General features: G+C 38.5%; 1 protein-coding gene across 1 annotated transcript; it reads right to left on the bottom strand.

Annotated features, from left to right (window-relative positions):
- Nucleotides 1–225: 225 nt before the first annotated feature.
- On the bottom strand, nucleotides 226–15,756 carry EREG (epiregulin). The gene is made up of 5 exons (XM_075265149.1): nucleotides 15,554–15,756; nucleotides 5,803–5,886; nucleotides 3,468–3,591; nucleotides 2,037–2,183; nucleotides 226–1,058 (listed from the first exon to the last, which is right to left on the bottom strand). Exons 1-5 carry the CDS (start codon nucleotides 15,594–15,596, stop codon nucleotides 992–994), a joined length of 465 nt encoding a protein of 154 aa, XP_075121250.1. The 5' UTR covers nucleotides 15,597–15,756; the 3' UTR covers nucleotides 226–991.
- Between the last annotated feature and the right edge of the window lie 1,007 nt (nucleotides 15,757–16,763).

The following is a 16,763-nucleotide window of genomic DNA, read 5'->3' as shown; positions in this document are numbered from 1 at the left end:
AACTGGATCCCCCCTTTTTTTTATAATGTAGATTGTGAGCCCCATATAGGGATCACAATGTACATTTTTCCCTATCCGTATGTCTTTGGAGCATGGGAGGAAACCCACGCAAACACGGGGAGGACATACAAGCTCCATGCAGATGTTGTCCTTGGCAGGATTTAAACCCAGGACTCCAGCTCTGCAAGGCAGCAGTGCTAACCACTGAGCCACCATGTTGCCCCCTGTACTGGATCCCCCTTTGAATAATTTTTTAGAACCATAATTCAATTATTTTCTTATCATAAATTAATTTTTAATAAAAGTTAAGGGTGGGATTCATTTCACAGTGATGCATCCTTGACAGACAGCAGGGATATGCAGCATATTTTATAGGCTTGGTTGTGAAAGCAACAAGCAAAGCTGGACACTATTGCCTTACATATAACTATAGGTAAATATTAATTATGAGACTGATTATACCAGATCTGAACAATAAGTTAGGGAACAGATTTTCCACATTTCTGTACAATCATTGAAATCATGGCATGGTATGAATATTCATAACGTTAGTGACACCAGCAGTCAGACATTACAAAAATATTTTTAAATACATTTACAACACATAAAAAGTACATAAATATTTTTTTTATAAAATGTGATATACAAAATTGTGTTTGTTTGTTTTTTTACAAAATACATATATGTTTTATGAAGTGTTGGGAACAAATACTATATACAATATTTAACACTACCCTTAAATAACACATTTATGGTTGACCTGTAGTGCATAATAGGTACTTGAAGGGCTCGCTTATGGCAACCGGCGGGAGCTTTTCTAAGACGGCTAAGGTAATACTCAAAGTAAACAATTAGCTTCTTATGCCATGACACAGTAGTAACAACCCCTTTAAGTCATATAAATAATTTACATTAGAAATGAATTCTTCCATTAAGGTCCTCACAAATGTTGCAAAAGAGTTCCTGCGACCCTTGTGATAATCATGGATTCCTATATGTTCTGTGTACTGACTTCTTTGTATTTCTGGTTGGACTCGCTTGATCTTTTTAATGTATACCTGCAAAGAAAGAAGAAATCCTTATTCATAAGCATTCATCCCATTCCTATTAGGAGGGACTAAGTAAATACTTATACTACATCGTTCTTCATTCTTTACTAATAGGATTGGTGAAGCTATAGGAATATTTGGTGTTCTGAATTAGCCATGATGTTTGGGAGGATTGAGACTGTGTTTGAGAGGACTGAGACATGCTATGAGTAAGTCACAGTTCTAGATGAATGGGTACAGTGATGGCCCCTGTTGCTTTACCATAACAGTAAACACGGGATAAGGAGGTGGATTGACTCGGGGTACAAACCAGCCCAGAAACTTAAATTATGACCCAAATTGAACCCCAGTGAAAGTAACTGTTTAAACAGCCCCGTATAGCAATTCAAATTCTTTGCCATATAAGCATTTCTCATAGGAGAAAGGCAGTCAGAATGAGATTTACAGTAGTTTTATAGCCTCTTGCACAGAGTGATGTGCATGACTGCATTATGGGTGAGCAGCGTGGTCCTGCAGTGTACTTTGTGTGCCGCCATGTGATACCTCCTTCACGGGTAAATAACCGTGATTGGGTAACTGGAGTGCCGACAGTAGCTGACCCCTTCTCTACCTGACCCCTGACTCCTTCTCTACATGATCCCTGACCCCTTTTCTACCTGACCCCTTGCTCATTCTCTACTTGAAGCAGAAAATACCATCAAATACCGTAAATATATGTATTTAATGTAGCATAATGAAGAGCCTATGTGAACCTCCATGGATTATTTTACGACCAGAAAAATGAAGCATGAATCCACAGATTTTTATGGGTATCATGTTCACACTATTTTGATTAAAATTAATGGAACTAGATTCTTTAATCTAACAAATCCCCTTAAGAAAACATTAATGTTTAAAGGCAGAAGATACAAATAATATCTTCAACTGCAATAACTTTTAATAGCTATGTAACATGAAATAATAATTTAAAATTGTATCACCACTTACCATTTATATGCAAAAAACACTACTAGGGCAACTGATAGAAGCAACAATGCTGTTAAAAAGATAGTGAGTGCCAAGTATTCCTCATTCATTCTTCCTTTCACAATATCTGTGTCAGTACAGCGAAGACCCATATAACCCTGTTCACACCTGAGAATAAACAATGATATTATTTCAGATGAAAATAATATAATGCAGTATCATTTATACCATTGTCAATATTGATTGTTTCAGAATATCGAATATGGAGACAGACTAGTTTATCCCACAGAAAAGTATTACTCTCCCTAGCTTAAATGATGCGCAAAAATAGACTGCACAGCCAAAATAAGAAAGAAATTAGGTTAAATGTCTCTAAATATTCAATGCCAGTATAAAAATGAACTGAAGGTGGTAATAAACAGGGTTGGGGGGATATCGTCACTCCATAGGGAGAGACCACCCTATGGAGTGATGATATCCCCCCCGACCCTGTCTATAGCCTCTCACCTCTACCAGGTCAGTACTCTCTACACCAGGCTGAAGAGATGCAAACACATTGAAACAGCCATCCTTGGTTGAGATATTGAACCTGGTAAAATCCCAGCATCATTGCAAACACAAAGCCTCTGGAAGGTCAGGCATGATGTTAAAGTGAGCGACCCCTATAGGGGTGCATGGCTGAGGTTCTGTCTTCCTAATTACATCATGGAAGACAGACTTGCACATCCTCAGCTAGTGCCCTCTATTGGTGTGCACATACTGAGGCACTGACTTCCTAATTACATCATGAAAGACAGATTTGCATATTCTTCCCATGGTGGTAATAAACATCAGACAGCTGAACAAGTGTGCTTGGCCAAGTAATCCAATACCAGACACGGAGACGTAAAACTGGGGAGAACCCTTCACAGGGTAATTCACATTTGGCAAACTGGGGAAAAAGTGGGAGGGTCATTCCAAGGTGGGAATGGTCTTTGTAAGGCTAATACACCACGTAGTGTGACGCAACCAAAAAGCGTTGTGGAAAAGACTGTGGCAAATCCATCAAGTTTTTTTTCCAGTGCGCTTTTCACAGAAAGTCTGCAGTTTTCTGTCCCTATTATATCTATATGTATAATAATTATATTATAATTAATTTTTGGTGTTATGTCTACCTTTTAATACTATATTAAAAGTTAAGTTTTATTTAAATTTTTTCTAGTAGGTTTATTCCATTCTGTGAAGCTCAAAACATGTTTTATTTTTGGTGGGGGGATTTAAAGCCTGCATCTGCATGGGTTGTCAGGTGAGATAGCTGTTGGCTAAATGCTCTCCTATATGTATGGACAACATTAACATTCACAGCCTTGAATGAAGGCAGGTGATCTGGCAGCTCTACCATTCCAGATCACTTTAAAAAATGACTTGATTTACCAACGACTAACCCCTATGAGCAGGTGGTCCTGTACATACCTGCAGTAGTGTTCATCCTCATCTAACAGGTACAAGCATTGGCCATTTACACAGTATTTTTTTACGTCTGCAGCACACTCTACTATTCTTGGTGATGCCCGACTTGGACTTGTAGTTGAATGTACTAAAAGAAAACAAAATATAGTAAATACATGCAAATAAAATGTGTATAAAATGTATACTGCATACACATTACATACATACTATATATAATACAGTATATCTATATACAGATTGCATACATACTACATACAATACATCAATATATACATTACATAATACAATATATTCCTAAAGGAATCAATAAAAATAGGAAATATGGGCATTGAGTAAGTAAGTTTAATACATTGTTCTGTTGTATGAAAAAAACATTGTTTTTGGACAATTAATTTTATATCACCTGTATATGGTTAGTAAACAATGGATAGGACACTGCAATTCCATTTGCCAATAAAAATTAACCTTGAGATGTAGGCCTTACCCTCTGGGGATACTGCCAGAGCTGGCGGAGAGGTCAATGACTCCTGCAAGTCTGAATCTTATAAGACAAATAACTCTGGACTCAAAAGTCCCTACTGGAAGGTGCTGACTTCATGGTCCACAAACTGTTAAGGGACTGTTCTTATTGGCTGCCTGACATTGTGGAGTTCCAGTAATGGAGCATATGTGGGCTAAGTGTGTGCGTGTATGTGCTTGGTATATATGACTGCCCTTACAGAGTTAGTTATCCCCTACCTATATCCTTCCCTGTGTTCCTCTCCCTTAATTAGTTAGATAACCTGTTATTATTAGAGAAGAGCGAGTAGTATTCGATCGAGTAGGTATTCGATCGAATACTACGGTATTCGAAATATTCATACTCGATCGAACACTACTAGCTATTCGCAGTAAATATTAGATTCAGAGCCAGATTTGGCAAATCAATGCTGGTTCTGCAGCAGGCTCATCCTTGATAGTCAGGAGAGCTGGCAGCTTACTGTTACGAGCGAGCTGACTTATTTTCATAGGAATGAATAGACCAGTGTTGATTGGCCAGTGTACAGCATTCGGCCAATCAATGCTGGTTCTGCCGACAGCTCGTCTGTGAGGAGGCGGAGTCTAAGATCAGACCACAGCAGTCTCCATTGTGGTCCGATTTTAGACTCCGCCTCCTCACAGACGAGCCTCCAGCAGGACCAGCATTGGTTGGCCGAATGCTGTACACTGGCCAATCAACGCTGGTCAATTCATTCCTATGTGAAAGAGAGTCAGCTATCTCGTAACCGCAAGCTGCTAGCTCTCCCGACTAGCAAGGATGAGCCTGCTGCAGAACCAGCGTTGATTTGCCGCAGCCCCGTCCTTACTAGTCAGGAGAGCTTGGCAGCTTGCTGTTACAAGCGAGCTGACTTTTTATCAGCGCAACTGCAAGCACTGTGCATTTAAAGCGCACGGTCCCCAAAGACTATAATGGGGTCCGTGCACTTTAGCTGCACAGCGCTCCTCCTAAACACTCTCCTCCTGCTACTCGTGGACTTGGTGATTCTCCTTTAGTCGAATAGTGGTTCCCCTGAAACGAGCATTTTTTCCCATAGACTATAATGGGATTCGATATTCAATCGAGTAGTCGAATATTGAGGCTCTACTTGAAACGAATATCGAATCTCGAATATTTCACTGTTCGCTCATCTCTAGTTATTATATTTGCTTGTACCATTAATAAAATCCGCTTTTAAAGATCCGGACATTATTATGGTTAATATACTATTAGCTGGAATCCCAAAACTCAGTGGATTTCACATTTGGTGACCACGAAGGGAGAAAATGGATTCATAAAATAATTGACTAAAGCCCCAACCTAGACTTCTCTACAAAACTCTCTCTTAAAGGCTCAAACTTCTACAATATATCCTTATACCTTACACTAAGACATATTTCTTCAGAAAGCAAATGCACAACTAAACCAGCAAACAAGAATGACTCTAATAAACATAAAACTTACTACAGCAACTCATATGTAACAGTAAAATCAGTTACATCTATATGTCACCCAGCACTGACCCCATTGCTTGAGTGACATCTTCCACTTTGTCACACTTTTTGTCTGTAGTTAGGGGCAGTTATCTAGAATGGAGAGCGAAGCCTTTGTAGAAGAAACTCCCCTAACGTTAAAAGAGTACAACAGTGCCTTCCATAAAAATGGAGATGCAATGCAGAATATGAAAGACATCTTTGAAAAGAAGAGAAGCCGCTCTACAAGGTACTGTCATTAGTTAGATAGTGATTTTCCTGCGGACAGACTCCCTTTTACTTGAATTTTAATCTATCATGATATTCTGAAAGAAAATCAATATCTTACTTAAACCAGTTGTGCAGTTTTCTCCAGGTTTACATGTAGGCGCTATTGTTGTATCACCCCACACAGTCTGTAGAATGTAAAGACCTATGGAAGAGAAAAAGAAAAGTGTCAACTAATACTTATAGTCATTGAAAAATATACATAAAAAAGATGGCATATAATGGAAAATAAAACCTGATGTAATGTTCTAGGATGTCAGGACATATGGGAACTCTGGTATTGCAGTTTAGCCCTATTCACATCAATGTAAGTACAGTAAGTTGCAATATTACATATAGCCCATTGACAAGAACAGCACTGTTTCCTCATCTTGGATGACTTCTTGAGAATTTAAAGTACTTCAAACTATTAGTACAGTACACTGAAAAAAATCTTATGGTGGACACCAAGGACAAGTAGGATTGAAGTCTGTCAATGTACCTGCAGACCACCATTGAATTGTTAACCTCATGGCATCAAACACGCTGTAGTTATTTGCAAAGAGAATCCGAAGCTTCGTGTCAGCGCAGAATGTGTGACAGATTCAATATTTGTCCTTGTCGTATATGTAGTCATAGACTATGGGAGTGCCATTGTGGTTATCACATCCTCAACCTCCTGGTTTCCAGCAAGCTAAGAAAAATCCCAAACAGAACTCCCATATACTGCTCTAACTCTAGAAAAAGGCTGTGTGTGGGTTTGTGGCTTATGTATGAGGAAGTAAGAGAAGCAAGTACACGTGTGAAAGCATGTCCTAACATACTTCTTATTAATATGTAAATGATCATTTTCCTTGGAAACATCTGGCTGCCCTCAGGTGTCTTAAAGAACTTTGCTTTTACATTTTTAATTACATTCCAAGAACTTACATTGCACATTGCACTCTCCGGTCACCGCACATTATACAGGACGGCCTGCAAGCAAGGTATATACTGCCGGTCATCACAAAGCAATATAGGGCTCAGGTTTTGGCAAGCTAATGGCCATGTCTTCTTAGTCCAAAGCAAATATTGGCTTTGTGCTTTGTAACCAATAACATACTCTCCATAGTTACAAGATGCTTATCAAAACTTTATTTGTTCATGTATTAACTTTAAGGCAAAGATTTCCTTTGCATACTTTCTATAGCCTGTCATGTATTTGAATATGAAATACCAGTGGGCAATAGAATTTACATCGGCAATTTTTGAAATATGATATATTTTTATAATTAATAGAGACAAAAAAAATCTTTCACATTTCCAAACAGTGTAATGCTGGTTCAGGTCTCCGAATGTATATGTACGATGAGTTCCCTGGTTATGTGCCCATAGCTTGAATTCCAATCTGTGGCCTTCATTCTGTTTTTCTGTTATGTCATTGAAGCTAAAGATGGATCTATCCAAACTGGCCAACATAACTTTTTTGTATGGAATGTTTAATGAAATCTGAACCAGACATACAATTGTATACATAGGCTTGGACTGGCCAATAGGGAAACAGGTGAATCCCCTGATGGGTCACTAGTGGGCCCTTAGCGCCCCAACATCAGCTAGAGTGGTGCATGCTGTAGGCGGCCGGAATAAATTCTACTAGTGGGCCCTAAGCATCCCAGTTTGACACTGTGTATACATCTGGGTCATACCTAAGTAGTCCATATCAAGAAAGTAATGCATAGACATGGTATGAACCCAACCTTATTTACTATGGGTGTTCCTCTTACATAAATTATTTACTGTATCTTCTGTTCACTATGGTATCTTCGAGTTCACATTATTATGGGAACATATCTGTGCTATTGCTATTTCTATTGCTCCATCATGTACAGTAGGATTTTCACATGCACGCTTCATTAAGTAGGTTTTTCTACAATTCATCACTGGCTTACACAGTGGTTAGAAAAGGAAATTTTAGTCATGGGAATTGGGAAAGGCAGTTGAACAAAGTGACATGATGACACAGTTAAAAGGAGTCTCTAAGAAGTAAATTGGTAATAAAGCTAATCCCAGTACCATGTAGAGTTGATTCTACAATGCCTAAATATGCCTCTGTTATCCAGCTTTGAAGCCCCAATTTTTGGGGTGTGCCATAGTTTGGCTGAGGTTTGGTCTCTACAATTCCAGGCAAAGTACTTTCTCCTCATTTACATATGAATACAATGGTGATTTACACAAAATGGGGCTTCAAAGTTGAGTAACAGAGGTATACTTGGAAAGTGAAGAAACACTACAAGGTACTGTTTGGTTTTTATTGAATTGACTTCTAACAGACCCCCTTTAACACTGCTGCAATATATCAGTTGGGTCAACATTTTCTTTGTAATACTTTAATTTGTGTTCTACAGGCTCAGTATATGTGATGTATGTAAACTCTGACTCTTCACACAATAAGGTGGTGCCAATGAATAGTGTCCGTAATTGGCATGGATAGTACCAGGGGGAATTTACTAACCCATTCACACCAGTTTTGGCACAAAGATGGGTGCAAATGCGACCTATCTTTGACTCTTGGTTCTTTCTTACGCCATAGATGTACCTCATTGTTCTTTCTGCTTCCAGCTCACCTGCTCAGCTTCCAGCTCAACTTTTTATGAAGTGGGCAGAACGGGGAGGAAACCAAGGTGTTCCAGGGTGGGGATGCCTCAGCCTTACAAATTACCTATAACTCATGCCAGAAAGATGGTGTGAGTTATACCCAAAATCTACGCCAGTTGCTGTTTTTCTAATCTCAAAAAATACCTTTAAATTTGCCTAAGCATGAGTTTTTTGCAGAAAAAAAAATAAATGCATGACTATATTAATTCTGTTCATTATTTCATTAATTTCATTAATTCTTTATTCTGTTAATGAAATTAAAAAAAAAAATTTAAGTTAGGACTTTAGTTTATATGTGGGAAGGGGACTGAAATGGTTATGGAATAAAGCTCACAGTTACGTAACAATAAAAGAAAATCCAGTACTAGCCTATGTACCTTGCTGACATGATAGTAACAATGTCAGCATTTTCACAGGCCTGCATGTAATGGGTGAGATCAAAGTTTGCACCCAGCCCTGTTTTTCTTTACCTGTATGGAATTGTCAGCACTTTGAAGCTTTTGACAATGAGAAAGAGGTAGCCGTCATAAATGACTTAACACACACCTCCACCCGTCCACTCTGTATACTATATGACTGAGAGTCGAATCACATGACTCTAGTGGTGTGCACCTTTATAGCAGATTTTGCGCAACGTACACTAGCTTGTCCTATGACATTGTAACTTGCCTATAGTTGCCATAAATATCTTTATTATTATTAAAAGTGGCATCATAATGAAGCTCATCACATCTGTCTCTTGTCCAAAGTCCTTAGTACTTGAAGCTATTATGTGTTGGGCAGAAGTGGATTATAATATGGCTGTTTTGGGAAGCTTGTCGGAGAGCCTATGGCCAACCAAATCTTTCAGCAACTTTAATAAGTGTATGCCATTTAGAAGTGGCCTAGAATATCAGATGTACCTGTATAAAAAGACCTACGTGCAACTAGCCTCCTGTAAGCAAGGGGACATCATCCTAATGTGGGTGGTGCTTGCCTTCTTCAGGCATAGCAAGGGTCCCAGTTGCTCTTTCACCACCAAAACTAAAATTATTGTCAGCTACACCCGTCTAATCCCTGGGTTTGCTGGTATCCTGGATGTGTGTATGCATGTGCAATGTATAAACCAAACCTAACACTGGGAATTGATTCCTATGAATTCCTAATCAGCTGATCCATATAAAAGACCCTGATAATTTTCGCCTGGTGGGGGGCTCACAATGTTAAAGGCTGTTTAACATTTTAATCTATTATAAGGAAGATTAGTGATTGTTGTATTGAGCAACTATCATTATTGTTGTATCCAAGAAAGTATTTGGCAAAAGGCATCCATTCCCATCCCCTTCCACCAGCGGTGGCATATCCGATCATATCAAGAAGAATCAATAACCAAACAATAAACTGCGACCTAGGAATAAGAAATCAATATCTACTACCATTTTCTTTGTGTCAACTACTTTTTAATGATTTGAAATATTTGTTATAATAGTTTATTATAATAGATATTTAATAATAACTATGTTACAATTCTGAAGTACAACGGCCATGAATACACCCTACAGTTAATCACATATAGGTTATTCCCAGTTGTCTGCGGACTGTGGTCATAGAATGACTGACAACAGTTACTGCGCCGGCTTACATCATCTTCCCAGCATTACAGAATAGAGCACTTACTGAACATCATTTTCTGAGTGGAATGCCATTCACAAAAGTACAACAAACACTGATGTGGTTTTGTGGAATGTGATTACAATGGTGATGTGATCATAGCTATTAGCACGGCTATAGAGAAAGCTCTGATAAGACAAATCCTAAAATAGCTGCTTTTCAATGTCCCTACCATTGTAAATGACCTTATATGCAAAAATAGGCTGATGATGACACTGCAAAAAGCCCATGAAAAAGCTATCTTTGTTGGAGAAGGACACTTTATATCTACATGCTGACATAATGAACCATTATATAAGTGTACAGCATGATATTATATGTATGGATTTGTTTAGCAAAATATTAGAATTATGTACAAAATATTCAGTGCCATGTACAAAATGGAGTTTGTAAGCTTAGTTTAACCCCTTATAGTGGTTTTAAGTTAGCCGATGGGAGGACTTTTGATTCACTCCCTTTTATGGTGGCAGTTCAGAAGGAGATTGCAGTGCCATAAAGTTGGAATCCAACTGTATTAACCTCTGGTGTGCCCGAGGTGTACTTGTAAGAGGGAGGGAACTTGCTGTCCTAGTGGCCTAATGCTATACTGTGACAGACACAGGCCTTACTATGGCCCAAAGGGTTGCCTTAAGTATTTGGATATTAGGCCAAGCCGAAGGTATGGCCTAAGGGTGCATTCACAAGGAGTAAACGCGGCGCCCTAATAGTCACGAAGTAGTGCATTGACACAGTTTTCTGGTGAACAGGGTATGAAAAAGTAGCAATTTTTGATACAAGTGAATGTTTTTTGCATAAAAATTGTGGCTTTTTCAGTTTCACCACATTTCAACAATTTGGAAGAATAGGGCAGAAATCTAGGTGGGCTAGGGCTTTACTATAACTCACACAAGAAAACTCATATGAGTTATACCAGAAATCTATACCTGTCCCTGACTGGTATAGATTTAATTTCTGGCACAAAGGACCTCCTGTAATAAGCCTGAATTATTAAGGGAGCCACCCTGCCTCCCCCCCCCCCACCCCCTCAAAAAAAGAAAGAAAAATTGAAAACCCAATTTTATTGTGCAAAAGTACTACGTACATATATAGAATGTGGCTTTCATCTAGTGCTTGTCAATGCAAGCAGACACCCATCTTTTCCTGGTTTGGATTTGCCCGTGGACCTGATAGTGCTGACCCTACCATTTGATGTTCCATATTTTATGTAGTCGGATATTTGGGCTCAGTATAACCAAAAAAAATAATACATAAAAAGAAAAACATAATACATTTAGTTGAATAGTCAATTTGACCATGCTATATATAAAATATTTTAAGCTTGGCTCTTCCGGACCTATAATCTAATTATGTATCCAGTATGACATTGACATCATTTTGGCGCTCCTCTGTATATGGGTAGGTGTTACTATTGTAATATACATAAGCCTTCAAAATGTGATGCAACTTCCGTTTAATAATACAAGTTTAACTCAGAAGTGATATAGTGATCTGTCAGGTTAATGATAAACTAAAAGAGGATTGAAGTGACCTTGGACAATGGTTTTGTGGTTGGGTAACTGGAGAGCTATTCTAGTAGTTTTTCATTATCCTCAGGCTGCACTTTGTACACCATGGCTGATTATGATGATCCGAAACCAACTAAGGATCCTATTACATGCGCAGATATCTTTTCAGTAATACGTTTCGATCAATGATTTTTAATTTGAAAGATGGGCCCATAAACGACACAATAAGGCTGGGTTCACAAGGGAGTTTTCAGGACCGGACTTTGACGCAGAATATGCATCAACACCCGGCAAAAGAACCCACCTCCCATTGAATTCAATGGGTTCCTTTTTCCGCAACCGATTTGTTCCCGCTCGCGGAAAAAAGAAGCGATATGCCCTTTCTTCACGACACTCCCTCCTGACTAGGCCCATTCATTTGGGCCTAATCCGGAAAGGAATGCATCCAGTCGTGGCTAGCCGATTTTGACGTGGATTACACAATAGAGAGGATTCGAATACTAGATTCGAATACCTCGCTCCATAGGAATGCATGTTAGCGGCCGGCGCTGCTGCCCAGTGCTTAACCCCTTGCGATACGGCCGCTCCCATGCATTCCTATGGATTAAAAACTATTCAAATCTAGTATTCGAATCATCTGTAGCGAACAATGATTGAACAATGACTACCACAAGTATTCCTCCACCTTACGGCTACATTGATTATTGACAGGGCAAAGTGATACTGATAATCTGCATCTTTTATGTTATAGCACAATTGGACCTGGCCGCTATCAGGAATGAGTGTTCCTAGGAGTGCTTGTTACTGATAATTGCCTTGAATATAGAGCAGCGTAATAGGGCCATGAAAGGGGCTATAAACATATCATGAACTCCCTACTGGATAAAAGATGTGTGCAAAGTTAATAATTTCAAGGCCTCTGCAATAATACCTGAGGGTCAGTGATGGCTCTCAGAAGCCAGATTTGTGACCCCTATTGACATATAACCTCAAGCACCACGTTATGACATATTTAGTGTCTTTCCTTCACACGCACATAGTATATTCATACTTCATGTAGATACTTGTTCAGGTATGTATGGCATAGCACAAACGGCAATACAAATTGTATCTCTAACATGCAAATTGTGAAATCCAGAAAATGAAGTCATTACACGGATAATTGGGATTTCTGCTCATATGAGAATGTAAAAAAGTCACCACGAAAACAGAAACTATGGTAGCTCATATTTAATGTGGGTTTGGTTAGAAATGTAATGTGCAACCTATAATTATGAATAACAGTGTCCAAAAATGTAGCCAGGTTTAGTAATCTGGCTCATTCTGGATCGCAGACATTTTTGTGTTTAACCCCTTTCCTTTGTGTTAATGGGAGGGATATGTAGACTTTTCACATGGTTAGTCAACGAACATTTCTAAATACCTGCTTGTCATAAAAAATGTAGTTTAACAGCCGCTACAACAGGATATTGCCCATGTTTGTTCAAGTATAGCCTCGACTTCTTGAAACTGCTGTGTCCTATGGGGAGGGCCCTGGTTCCTATCCAATTGCTGGTAAGTTAACTCTAGTTCTGCTAGTTTATTATACTGAGGAATGTGAAATAAACAGGGCACTCCTGAATATGGCCTACCTACAGTCCAGGTAGATCAGATTACAAGCATTTTCTGTATTGTCTCCTAATCTAGAAAAGGATAGGAAATACTATAGGCTTGAAACTTAACCTCCGAATTTCTTTCAAGATGTTAATTTTCCTAGTTGTGTCCACAGCAAGTTTTCCGATAGAAATAGATATTATTGCGTCATTAATACGTCACACTCCTAAGGCCTGGTTCACATGGAGGAATATAGAGCTGATTTGGAGAGAATCTGACTATCAATGATTTCAATGGGAGGCAGTGAGGGATGCACCTTTATATCAGCACCCTGAAAAAAAATCATCCTGCTCGTTTTACCGCAGATTCCGTGGCGGATTCATCTGCAGAACCTACAGCGCAAGGCTGACACTGGTTAGTAATATTATATCTGTGGTTGATCTGCAGTAGAAAGCTGAAAACTGCTTCAAATTCCTCTCCAAATTCCTCCATGTCAACTTACCCTGACTGTTCAATGCTTGTCCAATATAAATGCAGGAAGACGTGCACTCCATTAACCTTTGGAGGTATTCTACAGTACAAGCCATCACTAGCTTCTAGTGTTAGGCCTTCCAGCTAATTCCTCATGACGTAACAGGATATGCTGTCTCTTGTGTCTCCCCCTTCTACCGCATAGATTGTAAGCTCCTGCGAGCAGGGCCCTCAGTCCCATTGTGTGAAGTGATTGTGAATTATCTTTTTGTCTGTTCTTGAACCCTACAAATTGTACAGCGCTGCGGAATATGTTGGCGCTATATAAATAAAATGTATTATTATTACATGTTGTATAGAATCCATATTGGTCTGTATTTGCTCTCCTAGGTAATTTGGTATATTATGGACCCTCAAGGTGAGGAAAATGGTATTTATGGATAATTGAGACAATTTCAGATAACAAAATAGTAGTACCCATATACAATATTATAACATCAACCAATGCCTCTCTACTAATAGATGATGTCAAGGGAAAATTGGATCAGACATGTTGAATTTTACAGGGGTCTTCCTTTTGTCCTTAAATAAGGACAAATAGGTAATAGGTAAAAAAGTAGAATCTGGAGTGTATATCTCCCCATTCAGAACACATTTAAGCATGCTATGGGTGGGGAGGCTGCAAGGCATAGCTGTGGGCTATACAAGTATACTAGGTGTGGGGGAAATCTTAAGACCTAGTTTAAATGGTTGTAATTCATCCACAAATTTACGGTTCATATTACAATAACCCCAAGATCGTGACTAGCCAAATTTAGATCATCATATGATATTATGTTGTTATGTTCAGCAGAACAATATGGTGTCTTGGCGTTCTGGCTATAATATTATGGCTATTATGGTCATTTGTAGAAATGCAATTGGGAGGAAAACCATCAAACTTCAGACAATCAGAATAAAATCTTTGCATATCATCCAGGTAAGATTCATACATGGGACCTCAGTGCTGCTCAGTAAGCCACTATACTGGAATGTACGATCGAAAAATACATTGTAGAAGGATATATATATTGTGTGTGTGTCGGTGTGTTATTTAATATAATTATATAGTTAATAAAATACAATGGTTGCTTGGGGATGCCTCATAATACAACTGGGAGTGAAATATTACAACAGATAATCTGTTTACATGCTCATAGGTCAGTGCTGTCACCAAGCCTAGTCATCTACTTTTCCCAGGCTCAAAAAATCCTACAGCAATCCCTGTCAGGTAGTTTCAGTGACAGTGCTATACATAGCATTGTTACTGGATTAACAGATAATGATGTCATTATTATGAAATCCATCATTGAGTTACTGCTAGAATATTATGCAGTATTGCAAAATTATAGATGGCCATACACAATGTGGAGTTGTCAGACAAGAAACCGCTCGAGTGACAGCTATCAACCTTGGTGCTGGCCAGACCTATATGTCTACAGGGATATCATGGGTGACTGCCTACTAGACACCTTTGGCACCAATAACTCCAGAAAAGCAAAAGTGATCCAAATGATATAGCAATAAAAATATTTGCTCATATCTGCGAATAATTCTAGTCTAATTGTTCCCATAATTAATATAGTGAACATTTACAGTAATACATATTAAAACAATCTCCATTTTAACTATTTCAATTTTAAACACATTTGGTTTATTTCAAGGATCAAACCTTGAGAATATTTAGAATATCTGTGACCTCGTATACGAACGGTATGTATGTTAACATGATTGTCAAAGCTTATATACATAAATATATATTTTTAGTATTTTGTGCAATGTAAATCACTTGTCTGGAAGATATATCCATAGTAATGGTCGGAATAATTCTGTGTGTTCTGATATGTAAAACTGTCAACTATATATTATAAAGTACTTTGACCATAGTTCAGTACAGTATATAGGAAATAGTATACATATGAAGGAACAATTTATACTCACTTAAGAAAACTAGTGAACTGGAAATCCTTGTCCAACAATTCATGCTGGCAGTTGTCCTGAGAGGTAGGAGAGCTCTCTTGATCTTCAAGCTTACTGTCAAACTTTTCTTGAATGGTACTTGCAGGTTAGGTATGGAGTACTCAGCGGGATGACTAAGACGGCTTAGTGTTCAGACAGGTTTCCCTCTCACCTAGGAATGTTACTGTTAATTCCTCAGCTCTGCTGTGACCTCTGAGCCAGCACGTCATTTATATAACCAGCCCTGCTTGGCTCACACTCCACTGTAGACGTATAATATTGGGGAGGAGATTTTTTTTATCCCTGTCATTCCTTTTTTTTTTTTTGTTCTTCTGCCCACCAGCCGGAAGTTAGTTTCTTAAGTCTAAGTAAATCATATGATCCCACATGTGTTTATTGAGAGTAGTAAATTCTTACAGTGTGATTGGTGGCTGCAGATAAAGTCCCGAAGAAAAAGTATTGTCTTTCATCTTCTTCCTGCTACCTTCACTTCTCACACCCAGGTAAAAGACTCACCCTTGTAACTAGTTTAACTCTTCCAATTCATAAACTCTCTAACAAATAAAAATTATACTTAGAAGCAAAGCAGTGGTCAGCTCACCTAGAAGAGTGCACTTAATCCAGGCTCTGGTACACAGTCCAAAGGCAGCACTTTGTTAAAAGTCAATTATTTTATTAGTAAGCAATTAAAATCCACATATACAGTACTGTATATGGACTAACACAAACATAGCAGTGTACCCCTGGAGGGCTCTGGTTCACGTGTTTCTGGCCTGCCGGTCTTCAGTCATAACTATGTCGGTCTGAAAACCTACAGTAAACCCCAGGGGTGCACTGCATGGATTTTCGATGTCTCTACAGGTCTATCTAAACAGTACCAGCTACATTTATTTTAAATGAATCCCCTTTGAACTTAAATAAATACATATATCATGCATAAAAAGTCGAATAACTTTGTACATACCTTTCATTACTTAGAATGTTCTCATTGTCAGTTACAGACTGTAACATGTTCAACAGCTGCATTTATAGTACTTTAGACATCAGAGCTGAAATCTTGTTGGTGCAATGCATGCATAGAGCTTACTCAGGTGACTTGAAGGTGACTAGCATTCGAGGAAGTGTCATATTTTCTACTAACTACATAGTAATCCTTTGTGGAAAAACTAACTCTATAGGAGTTACACATAGA

Source organism: Leptodactylus fuscus, chromosome 1 (genome assembly GCF_031893055.1).
Source record: "Leptodactylus fuscus isolate aLepFus1 chromosome 1, aLepFus1.hap2, whole genome shotgun sequence".
Lineage (NCBI taxonomy): Eukaryota > Metazoa > Chordata > Amphibia > Anura > Leptodactylidae > Leptodactylus > Leptodactylus fuscus.
The sequence above is the reverse complement of the archived record's forward strand: the minus strand, read 5'-3'. Positions and strand labels throughout refer to the sequence as shown.

Excerpts from the sequence above, each read along its gene's own strand:
- EREG (XM_075265149.1), bottom strand. The coding sequence starts at position 15,596 with ATGAATTGTTGGACAAGGATTTCCAGTTCACTAGTTTTCTTAA. Across the intron at positions 5,887-15,553 it reads CAGTTCACTAGTTTTCTTAA|GTCTTTACATTCTACAGACT; the intron begins GTGAGTATAAAT and ends TCTCTTCCATAG. Across the intron at positions 2,184-3,467 it reads GAGGATGAACACTACTGCAG|GTGTGAACAGGGTTATATGG; the intron begins GTATGTACAGGA and ends GTTTATTCTCAG.